The sequence below is a fragment of the Anticarsia gemmatalis genome, chromosome 16 (assembly GCF_050436995.1).
Source record: "Anticarsia gemmatalis isolate Benzon Research Colony breed Stoneville strain chromosome 16, ilAntGemm2 primary, whole genome shotgun sequence".
NCBI classification, from domain to species: domain Eukaryota; kingdom Metazoa; phylum Arthropoda; class Insecta; order Lepidoptera; family Erebidae; genus Anticarsia; species Anticarsia gemmatalis.
Genome location: NC_134760.1, coordinates 10,183,207 through 10,195,772, shown reverse-complemented (window position 1 = coordinate 10,195,772; position 12,566 = coordinate 10,183,207). Strand labels below are relative to the sequence as shown.

The 12,566-nt window shown below is 37.9% G+C and overlaps 1 protein-coding gene across 6 annotated transcripts in view; it reads right to left on the bottom strand.

The window, feature by feature from the left end:
- aPKC (protein kinase C iota type) overlaps positions 1–12,566 on the bottom strand; it is a 208,069-nt gene that overhangs the window by 111,359 nt on the left and 84,144 nt on the right. The window contains exon 2 of one of the 6 annotated variants that reach the window (XM_076124400.1): positions 4,334–4,983. The exons of 4 other annotated variants lie outside the window; for them this stretch is intronic. In XM_076124400.1, the coding sequence (XP_075980515.1) occupies positions 4,334–4,910 (577 nt within the window). In that variant the 5' untranslated portion in view covers positions 4,911–4,983. Of the gene's footprint in view, positions 1–4,333; positions 5,078–12,566 lie in introns of those variants that run through there. One more of the 6 variants, XM_076124401.1, reaches the window with a different exon arrangement.

The window sequence follows — 12,566 nt, the reverse complement described above, 5'->3', positions numbered from 1 at the left end:
CCTATGGGAAACTATGGCCGTATTTCATTACAACACTGGACGATAAATGTTTATGTTAATTAAAAACATAAAGATCGCCCTCGGGCACAGTCGCGAACACGCCATACCCGCCTATAGCCATCGTTATTACTCGTGTTTTGTTAGTAACAAGCGTCTCTTATGAAAATAACTATTTTTATACTAATGAGGAGGTGGCACAAAAGCCTTTTCAGTTCAAGGTTGCGCTGAAGGCACTTTAGTGAAATCGTTGATACTTAAGCGTCTGAGTGTAGCTACAACAGTTTTGCTTTTATTTTTTCCACGACGAGTCTAGTGAATGTTTTCAACGACATCGTTCCCGGCGAATTTTATAAAATCTGGGTAACAAGAGCAGTGAAAAATTCATATCAGATTCGTATATTTTTAGTTTTGAATTCCGGTGCGGCGGACTGAATATTGTGCTAGTTTTTTAGTTTTCACTTGAGAATTTCGTTTTCATTGACTCAATCAAATATATTGATATGCGAAGTGAAGAAATACAGATCGTTGGCTGTGAAATAAAAGCTATATATTTTCTGAATAACAACATCGCTACAAAAAAAACAGAACAAAACTGCATTGAATAACGGATGGCATCGTAAAGTATTTCAGGTAAAAAATACCGTTTTCACAACACATTTAAAAAAGCGTATCTTTTTAACCTCATAAAAAAAATAATGCATGCATTCCGCTCAAGTACGCACACGTTTTATATTCTGATTTGTGCGTAGTTGAACGAATGAATGAACTGAGAGTGAATGTAGGTCGTACTGGGGTCGTTTGTCGAGTTACATTCGTCGCCAGGTGAATGGGACGCATAATTACATTCGCTGTAAAGCATTCTCGACGTTTTCATTCATTCAGTGTCGTTGGTGTTGGTATCTACTTGCATCAGACTTGCATTTAATATAATAACATCATAACTGTCGTGATCTATGGACTATTAATTCCGATTTCGTATGACATTTATAGGCAATGATGCGTTTTATTGATAAAAGCTCTCGGCATTAAAGTTCATTATGAATTCGGCTCTGAAAACAAGTGATTACAGTTATTATTTTTACTCTAAAGCTCTTTTTAATAGTCACATTGCATAATAAAAGAGAGATACACGTTAATTTGTGCGGAATAAAACAAAATGTTTGTATAACGAGAAATCCCACTATTTTACATGATTGCATTCAACGACAAATCAAGGCAGTAATAGTTTTCCGTTTGACTGTGCGGAAAGATAACTGAATTCAGTATAATTTAGTAAGATGCAATACTATAGATATATTTATGCTGTACTTTGACTTTAGATTAGTAGTAGTTTCGTATGTAGTTTTTAGTTCGATTACACGATATTCAATACATTGGATAATTTCCCTTCATAGCAAAATGTACAACAAGCAAAATGAGCACGGCACTTAAAATGTACAAATCGCATAATGTGCAAATAGCAAAAAGAGCAAATCGCATAATGTTCAATACGCATAATGTGCAATACTTAAAATGAACACTATACGCAAAACGAGCATAAAGCAAAATGTACATAATACTGTTAGGGCATGTTTACAAGACCGACTCGTGGAGATTTTTTTCTTTGATCGTTAGTATCCTAAAATCAGCGGGGTTTGTTCTATATACATACATAAAATAAATAATAATAATAATAATTCCTGAGGCGTGGTATGAAATCCCTGAATCAATCGCCAAATACCAACGCAATGAGAGCCTTTAGACTCTACTTCGAACGGACGTGGTATCCCAAGTTTAACCCAAAGATTCTAAGCTGTGCCAACCAACGACACCGAACAACTAATCCTGTTGAAGGTTGGCACAGGCGTTTGAATGTCAAAATTCCGAAAAAGATAAGTTTAATGTTTTTCATTTAATATAAATTAAAAAAAGAAGCTATGTTCAGTGATGATAAATTTAAAAAAAGCATATTTGTGCCGGCAATGAAAAATAGGAGAAAAGCAGACATCGTCTTTGATAAAAAGTATAAAAAAATACTAAACAGTTTGAATATTAAAAGTATTTCCGTTAAACAATTTCTTCTACAGATGATATATACAAGACTTGCATTTTAGTTTGTTTTCTTTTAAGTTTAAATAAATAATATAATTTCAACAGAATTAGTTGTTGCGCAAGTCCTCATTGATTTGTTATTTGGTGATGATTCAAGGATTTCATACCACGCCTCATTAAGCTCTCTTTGTTAATATATAAATAAACTTATATTGAATGTGAAGTTGTTTTATTACAATGCTCTATGAATCCAACAAACCCCAAACTAAGAAACGGCAGTAAGTGGTTAGTGTGAACGAAGGCGACTATGTACATTTTGCTTTTTGCTCGTTTTGCATATAGTGTTCATTTTAAGTATTGCACATTATGCGTATTGTACATTATGCGATTTGCTCTTTTTGCTATTTGCACATTATGCGATTTGTACATTTTAAGTGCCGTGCTCATTTTGCTTGTTGTACATTTTGCTATGAAGGGGATAATTTCATGTAAAAAGGACTACGATTTTGGTAACTAAAAACATATATCTTTTAAAGTCATTTTTACATCGATACACAGGTAGAAGTATAAAATGTGCAGAACATTGCTGTTTAAAAAACGTACAGTACTTAATCGAATTCTAAATAAATAAAAACTTCATACTGATTCTGTATACTATGTTCACTACAAGACATTAATACACGAACTTTCAGTGCAAGTATTCCTTTGTACCTAAGCCGCATTGTGCTCGATACAGAGACAATGTTAACGAGAGCCTCCGAGGCCTAATTATTGATGTCACTCGCTCTGACTTGCACTGCTGTATTGAAATTGTATGTGAATATTGCAGACACTGTTTTTAAAGGCAAATGTTCTTGTATAATCACACGTATAGGTATATATTTTGAATGTGAATGTGTTACAATACATGATGTAGGGTCTTCTTTTTATCGTATGGTTAGTGGTCAAACTAGTGTAGTTGATATGATATAGGTTATTCCTTTATCGCAAGGAAACCAAGATCTTTTTCTTGGACAGTTATGAAAATCTTAAGATTAAATTAAGTATTTGCCATTGAAACGGCAAATTTTAATTGTTTCAAAGATTGTTTATACCAAACATATTATGTTGCTAGGTAGATACGTAAGTGTAATTCGTCATTTGCACACATAAGATACAAGCAATCAAAAATAAACGATGCAGTACTAATGCCGAGGACAAAGTAAAGTGACTTTCATCTGCGATGCAGAAGAACACAAATAACAATGACTTGAAATATAAACCGCAATAAAATAAAAAGCTCACAACATAGTATCAATTTGAACGTTATGCAAAACCCTCATTGAGTATGTAAGCGGTTAATCTTCCACATCGCCGTGATTACCATCAGCTGTGAGTCAAAGTTCGCGATACGCCAGTCAGGGAGTTCGGGAGCACCACGGTACATTAGCCGCTAAATGAAAGCGCGACTATGAATGTCTCTTGGCTCTCATTTACATTTGCATAGAATAAATAGAAGTTGGGCCGCAGTAGTTAAGCTCTTCACCAGTTACATTGTACCGTGTAATCGTGCACATTTGATAAGCCTTATTTCAAAAGAGCTTGTCAAAGTTTCGCTAACATTATATCATATTCTTTCGACAATATAAACCCCCAACTGTCATAAAAAGCCACTTCTAAATCAGAGACAATTCACACATCATCCCCAAATCCAATATCCCGTTATCGCCACAGACAGTTGGATTCTTCCGCTAAACGATACACAACAAATAATATAATACACTTGTTTCCGCAAAAACGTGTAAGTAATGTTACCAAGTTGGCAACACTGACCGGCCGCGATGAATGCTCGCACAGAAAAGTAGGTCGCCACCAGACCTACAAATACATTAACGAAATAAGACGGAAAACTTTTATAATTAATGTAACACAATGCCAGAGCTGCGGGGAATTAATGACTAACTCCGATCGAGATAAAATTTCGCCTCTTTTGATTGCCAGTAATACAATATCGGAAGCGAAACAGTAAATATTAGAACAGATGATAAATATGCCTATCGATTTAATTGCGCCTTTTTTCCAGATAAAAAAATAAAAGTTTATGATCTTTTATATCCTCATTCTTCAATCCACTAGAGGCGGGTAAAATATTGGCGGCTATAAACCTGTCAGTGTTGCCAAGCGTGGCTACAGTAATAGATACCATTTTACGATAGTAACGAGTCCGCGTGTCGGCATACATACAAACTTAACGTGTTACTGGATACGGTTGATAGCATCGACATCAACGGTATCCTGTACTCGCGTAACTAGTATAACGTACCTGTAGCGTAGGCCGGTTCGAGGTCGTCCTCGTCGTCGGTGTGGTGTCTGCTGGAAGCGTGCGAGTGCGAGTGGTGCGCCACTCCCACGTGCACTGGCTGTATCGGCTGTTCGTAATGTTTATGATGGTCCACGTACACGCGGTGGTGGTGCGGACACGGCGTCGGCGGTAGATAGTCCGCCAACGTCCCGCCGCGAGTCAAAGTCGAACCGGCACTTAGTGTTCCACCACCCGAACACGACGCTAACGCACTACGCACTGATCCTAAATCGAGAGACGGTCTTCTCGAGAGTTCGCCGTAGCTCTCGCCAAAGAGTGCGCTTGCAGGCACCGCGTGTCGCACTTCGTGCTGATGATGAGAGTGGCCGCCGTTGGACGAGGAGTGCGGCGACGCCGAGTGGTCGCGACTATCTCGAGACGTCGACGCGGTATGGATGATGCTCTCGTCGTGCGTCTCCATCACTTCTCTCGCCGTCGGCGGGTTCGGGTGGACGTGCACCGCTGAGGTGCCCGCCCGCCGCGGACTCCTGCCGCGGTCGGGCAGCACCGACGAAGCCGACCAGTATCCCCACGCCATTTCCGTTCACTATTTACTTCACTGTTACGAATATCAACGACTAGCCATAAACACGGGAAGACTGGAGCCAATCCTGCAGAATGAGTAGGTTCTGATAGCGAGCGAGTCTGGGGGCACTCGAGTGAGGTTTAGTGTGTCGGGGTCGCGTAATCCGAGCGTGTGGCCGGCGAGGTCGCGTGCGCGCGGTGGCCTGGACGCCGCCGGGCGCCGGCTCGAGGGGACACGACAATTGTGTAAACGAACCTAATCTCCTTTGACGTCGCCGCCCCGGGCCGACCGAGACAAAGCTTCGTGACCGCACACAATGCCGCACACGTGATACGTTCAAAAATGTTTTGACAAGCTAGTCGGTCGAGGCGACGAGGGCGTCGACTGTCAACTCTGTCGAATCGGTAATCGCGTAATCCTGTTTATATCGCGGCCAGTGAGTTTCATTTCATATCTCATTGCTCCGATAGGATCGGGCGCGGTGACGAGGCTCGGCGGGCGCTACTAATTCGGGTTTATTCAACTCGGACCAGTTTTGGCGAGGCCCACTAAATGAGATGGAAACTCCGCTGATATATAACGATAAACAACGGACGACTAAAGCGGCGAACATACATTGCTGGCTGGCAAATTGAAAGGCTTAAACATTTTGTTAGGTTAAGTTTACATTTTGGACGGTAACTATCCACGTACTTTCTACACTATTAAAAAGCTTCCGCCGCTCAAAATCATCAAAAGAAAATTCGAAGCCAAAACCCTTAAAAATCATGAAATGAATTTCAGCACAATTGCGAACTGGCCTCTCTTGAGCGCTTCATTAAACTGTAACCTATTTAGAGTGCAGGCCAGTGACGTCAGCGCTAGAGAAATAAGCGCACGGTGTCGACGTCTATTGCTCCATGAGTCGGAAACCGCTGCGATACAGACTGACAGTGTAAGCCCCTTCCAGACGAGGGGCGTGTTGCGTCGCTGTGCGGTCCTACTATCGCAACGCGCCGCGCCACTTTTAACACACCACACACGCTATAAATTAAGCACAACCCAGATCAATGGCCGACATATTAAATACTGTACACAATAAATTCACTCCTTGTTATCTTTATGTCCATAAAACACTGTCACATTGTTCGCGACGACATTTATAATTCGAAACGCGATGTGATTATGCTTATTTCGGCGACAAAAGTTAAAATATCGCTGCGACGCTTTTAGTTATTGTGGTGCGGCTTTATTTTTGTTCGCATAATTTAAACTAACATTAATATATTTTGTAAACTTGGTTGTAGTTAGCATGCAAATGTATGCATTGTTCTTACTATGAGTTAATACGTAGTTAGGGTTGTCAGATGTGCAGCTCGAGGCAAATGGATTTATGTGTATTTCTAGATAATAAATACTGGTTGATCTACTGATAGGCTTTCTTGCAATAAAGCACCAGGGGCTAAATAACTAAATTCCACTAACAAGATCAAGACATTCAATTTATTTCAGATTAAATTAATTGCGGGTTGCGAGACAGTTGACTGTAACTCGCCGAGAGTAATTTTCGGTGTCGTCTTCGGTCACCGCTATTGACTTTGGCACAGAGAACTTCAAGATTGAGCTGCATTTTCGGATTCACAATTTCTTAACTACAAATATACAGATAGTCTCTCTGCCCCCGATAGTTTAAAGACGCATCTAACATTTTTGTCAGTTAAGTAGCCGCAGTCAGGCAATATTGCCGGAATCAGCAAAAAAGGCGCACCTACCTATATTTTTTGTCGCTCCGGTACAGTAAAACTGTACTGTACTTAGCGAAAAATAGCACTTTTACACCTGTTTGAAGATTAAAATATATTTTTCTAAGCTTCTACTTCTTGTTAGATGCATCTTTTCAACTATAGGAGGCAGTCTCAATCACTCAGATAATCTAAAAGAATACAAACGCAAAAGGCAAATAAAACTCCCACGAAGCAACCACGCTTGCATAGCACGACATTAGCACTTCCCATGAACTATAGCATTCAACAGCCCTACCCCCAGTTATTATGGCACATTGTAAATACGAATAGATGTGAAAGCTTCTGCCGCGGCAACGCCTGCATAATCTATCACAAAACTACACGTACAGATTAGAACAGCAATTTTCGTACTAAGCTTTGAGGTAATTTTGTTGCAAATGTATCATACTTGGTGATAAACAATTTAAATGAGTTTTCAGGTGTAAAGAAATTGTTATTAAACATTGTTATTAAACATTGTTGACAAGTGTTCGTGAGATATATTGATAGTGACAAGAATAGAAAACCTAGCATTTTTTATGGTTTTTAATAGTCAAATCCTGTCGTTATTACTGCAGTTTATTCTTATTACTTTCTTCTATTTTTCTTCCTTTTTTAATACGGTTCTAAAGATAAAGTTCTACGTATCACGAAACAAGCATACGTTTGAGCATTTGAAAAGACGTGCTCCCTTTAAACAAACTCTTCTTAGAAATTTGACTAAAACAGGAGCGTTCAAAAGAATCCAAAACTCTCAACACATGAGCAAATCAACACACGCGAAACACGTACAAGAAACTTGTATAAAGGCATCTTCGCACATGTTCGCGCGAAAGTAACACGAACCACAAAAACTGAAGGCATTACACGTTACGGCCCAACTGAACTTATTTCATTATGAAGCTCTTTGACGTCGGCTCCTCGTACAGACTTTTACGCCTCCAGATGTATTAAAGATACGTATTTTACGTGTTCGGTAATTAAATGCTGAATCTCGAGTTAGTCCTCGCTTTTAACAGATTAAACTTTTCAACGCGTATTTTCTTAAGGAAACTCCCGCTTCCTTGTATTTTTACTTCGTCTTCGTTAGCTTTTCCACTTTTTAAGGCTCTGTTTTTTAATTAAATATCAAGAGCATGTGCTTGGATGATGATTAATTTATTACTTTGAGTGTGCCTACTGGGTACTTTATCAATAAACTTTTCGCTTCCACTTAACGAACGGTATTTAATTTTTTTCGAATACAATAACCGTTAAGGTTTTAACCTTTGAATAGGAAGCTCTAAAAGGACGTAAATGACCTAGTGAAGGGTTGACAAAGACCTAAGTCCAAAATTTTCGCCATGTCATGGGCAAGCTATTACTTTTTCAATACACCGCCGAAACACCAGTTAATAAAAATGTGCTAACATTTGACCCAACATGTGATTCGAATTCAGAAAAAACCTAACGAAGCATTTCCTTAAGTAAATCGCGATCTCCTGCGGATCGGCAACTTTACATGTATCCAGTCTCTAAGGAGAGGCCTCGCGTATTTCACATTTTATTTTTGGGCCCTGAAAGGGTTGGTAGATGATGTCGCTACCTCGGAATTTTTAAAGGAATCAGGTAAGCTTTTATGTAAGACATCGTATACATATAGATTCTTTCTTACAAAGAAAGCAGGCTTTCGGCTATGACAGCCATGAAACTCTTTGATACGTGTTAAGTATTGTTAAGAGAGAAAATGTATTTTAATATAAAACACACCATATTTTCTCTCGTACAGATTTTAGCAAAACAGATTAAGTCCGCTTATGGAACTAAAGTTCAAAATGTAACAATATTAAAATATCAGTAATATTATGTTCGAGTAAACAAAACAAAGGCTGGAAAGAAATTTTCAACAAAATAACCAGTTCCATCCAACTGTACTCCCAAAATTTCGCTCTCTAACAATATTAGAAGACTGAACATTTTTAAAAGCCCCGGCAATAGGGTTAACAAAATGTATTTGACGCTGCATCTCGCTAGCGTGTCCATCGCTTTGGGCATTTATTAGTGTAGCTTTGAGCCTTTTGTGCCGTGCCACGTTTAGCCATCGGGCTCGGCCAAGGCATTCTAGAGGCCTGCAAAGTGTGGAACGACGTTAGTTGCTCGACTGACTTTATAATACGGTTCAGTGGCGTGCCACTGCAGAGGTATCGTGTGTGTTGATGGAGTTATTGGATTAGTTGAGTCAGGTTATGGCTTGCAGTATTCTAATATTAGAAAATGGTTTTTCTAAGAACGAGTTTGTTTTTCTTTAACCTACATTCTGTATATGATTCATGTAAAGACGTTTATAAGATCATTTTCGCATCGCAATTTTCATACAAGACGTTAAACATCAACTAACAGCGGTATACATCTCTGTTCCACATGAGTAGATCCATTGAATTATTAACAAGGCCGTTTGTAATGTAATTGAACTTGGGTGGAAGACGCGATAGCATCGATCTCAGGAGGATATTGGCGCAATCATCACGCCTCGCTGGCAATACGCAGTCACATGTGTAAGTTTACATACTGCGCAACAGATCAAACGTTATCGGTGAACACGCGAATCTGAGAATTTACTTGAGAATACACGTGAAGAGGTAAATATAGGTTTTCGTTGTTTGTGATTAATCTATACTAAGGCGTGCTTTGGTGTACCATCATAGGTGCTTATCTTTGACATGTGTTATTTGGCTGGTTAAACACAGAAGAAAAATATTTGAACAATATGGTCCGACTTGTATCAAAACAGACTTTGAAATGTAATACAGGCCTTTTAAAACTAAATGTTTTTATCCACTATTATTTTATGTAACTTGCTGTGAAACAGATGTAAACATATAACGGTACACATTTGTGTTTAAAACTGCATGATTCCCATCATAACTCTTCCAACATTAAAAAACAAAATTTAGCATTGATTGCAACAATAATAACGGATTGACAATTCGTTAAAAACACGGGACACGCGAGCCTCGAATCGAATGATCGCAATACAATCATATTTAAATTCTGAAACGTGGCGACTATCCGATCCTGGTCGAAGCCACGCAATTTAATTTTAAAATTTATTTTACCAGTGTATGAAAAACGTAGCCATTTTAAATTTATTTTATCAATGTGTATGAAGAACGTAAATATTTTTACACGTGACATTTTTTTGACAACGCGACGTGTATTGAGCAGCGAATATGCATGTAATAAAATTTACAATGATCTTTTATAAAGATTGGTTTCAGAATGTTATTCTTAAACAGTATGAGGCCAAATTTTATAAATTGCCAATGTTTAATTCGTTTTTTTATTTAAATGACTATTGATATTTCCATGTATTATTTGAGATCCGAATTATCGAATAACGGAATGAAATTGACTACATTTGTGAGTAAGAGTAAATCCCTTACAGGGCTGAGAGTTCATAAAAAGTAAGTGAAATATCGGCCTCCATTTGTTACCATATTCACTAAACAGAAACAACAAACAAGCTCATATAACATCATCAAAAGTTGACAACACATTTAATTAAACTTGCCAAAATTATCGGTATCGCATAAGTTCGCGAGTGTACCAACTATTATGACAGTCTTAAATCCACAATGGGACCGCACAAAGAGGTACAGTCGCAAACAACACAAATGGAATTATGTCCCATTCCATACAGATTATGTAGTAAGGCCTCGGTTTCGTATACATGGGGTGTATGGGCGACGTATCACAAATCCTAAGGAAATATAACTGTCATATAGTGCCTCCACCGGGGGGCAACTAATTCTACAGTTTTACGACACAATACGAATCGTAAACTAGTGTAAAAGCTTCCGTCACTTTATTTCCACGGGTGGGGTAAGTACAGTCGACGATACAATACGTTGGACGCCATATTACTTTTTATTTCTTTATAAAATGGTTTTTTTTCCTCATTGACCTACTTACGTTAATTTTACAGAACTTCGACATCAATTCAAACAGAAGTTACTTTAAAAATATGTATTTATATTTTAAAACAGCCGAATAATTCAACAAAGGATTAATCAGAATTGAAATCCGTAATTACGTATTATAAATCTTAATTTTCCGTAATGAACAGACAAATGACCTACAAAACCTTGACCGCAACATTACTTCAACTTAGATCAATGAATCTGAGCAATAAGCACACAGCAATGGTCCCCCAGAGTGCTACAAAGCTTCATAAATAACGACAAGTCGACAGAACATCCCTACCACGCCACGGTAAGCCGATTCGCTCAGTTAACTTCTGCTAACACCAGCCAAAATAGTTTCCCCGAACATTAAGAACAATAGCTTTAACAATATGACAACGAAAATGTACAATACAAATGTTTTCGAAACGAACAAACTTTGTAATTATTGTAACTCGATTTCAAAAAGAAAAAACCTGTCGTAAAAGTTATCAAAATAATCAGAGACTCGGAGATACGCGGCGCTCAATCTTTGTCGTAATTTAACAAAACAAAACGACTGTCACTGTCTATCTTTTGATTTAAGGAAAAAACAACAATAAAAAGGGAAATAATAATTATACGTCTCGGTTGAATTGTTCCTCGAGAGGTCACCTGAGCGGACGTTTTAACGGTTGGTGTGAATTATTGTCAAATGTTTTGGACGTTTTGTATGAAAGCGCTCTTGAGAATTTCGAAAATGTTGCGTCACCTCTGACATTTGAATTTCGTTTTCTTGAGGAAGTACTTATACAATTCTTTGTTCGTATATTTACTAAGATGTTTATTTTCAAATGAACTCTAATATCAATGTTGCTATATATACAAGAATAAGGTTAATTTAACGATGTTGATTGCATTTTCGATACCAAACCGCAATCACCAATTTGTCAGTCAAGCGCAACTGCAACTGTATTCCCTGAAGATTTTTATACAACGCTGCGGTTTTAAAACGAACAATCCGATTATAAGTAGGAATTTTACTGCCACAAACTACCTACTCATTTGCAAGCCAATGTATAAATCGTGTTCCAATGGAATCAAAAAATTATTTCAGAAATATTCTGCGAAATATTTAGCCATTTAAGTGCTAAAACTTCTGATATGTGGCTTCAAAATAATTTCTAACTTTATAACCCGGAGTGCTGCTTGATTATTTCCTCTATTTCTAATTTCCAACAATTCTAACCACTGCTACTCCAAGTTAAATACAATGGCTGTCAAAATAAGCAACGCTACGCCCCACATGGAATGTCATATCGTATTAACTGACAAGTGGCCGTAGCGGGCTGCGATTATGTTCGTATTTCTAAACAGCAAGAAATAAGCATAATATAGTGTGAAAAATATTAGGTCGAGGAATAAGTCTTTTCGCATTATAGTATGTATGAACTTGTAATAAAATCTTTTCTCTACACAAAAAAGCTCGATATTTGGGTACCTCACGAGCTCACTGAAACTAATGAACCATGTACTCATTTGTGATTCTTGAAGCCAAAGAGATTTTATTACAAGTTCATACATACTATAATGCGAAAAGACTTTTTCCCCGACCTAATTATATGTTATTGTAATAATAGCAGGCGCTATCTGGATGTAACAATGGGTGTCAGAAATAGCGGCGGTTTTCCGCTAGCCACCGCACAGAATGTCATTCCGCATTAACTGACATCGCAGCCACTGAAGCCCGCGATTAGTTCGCCTGCTGTTTGAATTTCAAACTGTTTTCTGGTGAGAACGGAATGCGGAATATTTTTAATGAGTTGGTAAAAGCGTTTCACTTTTTAATTTAAATTAATGGCTGAAGATTTTAGATTTACCATGCTTAAAATTTGCTATATAAATATTTAATCGAATTTAACTAGTACGATAAAAAATAATTTTTATCCATCACTGATAAAACATACATTAAATCATACAAAAAA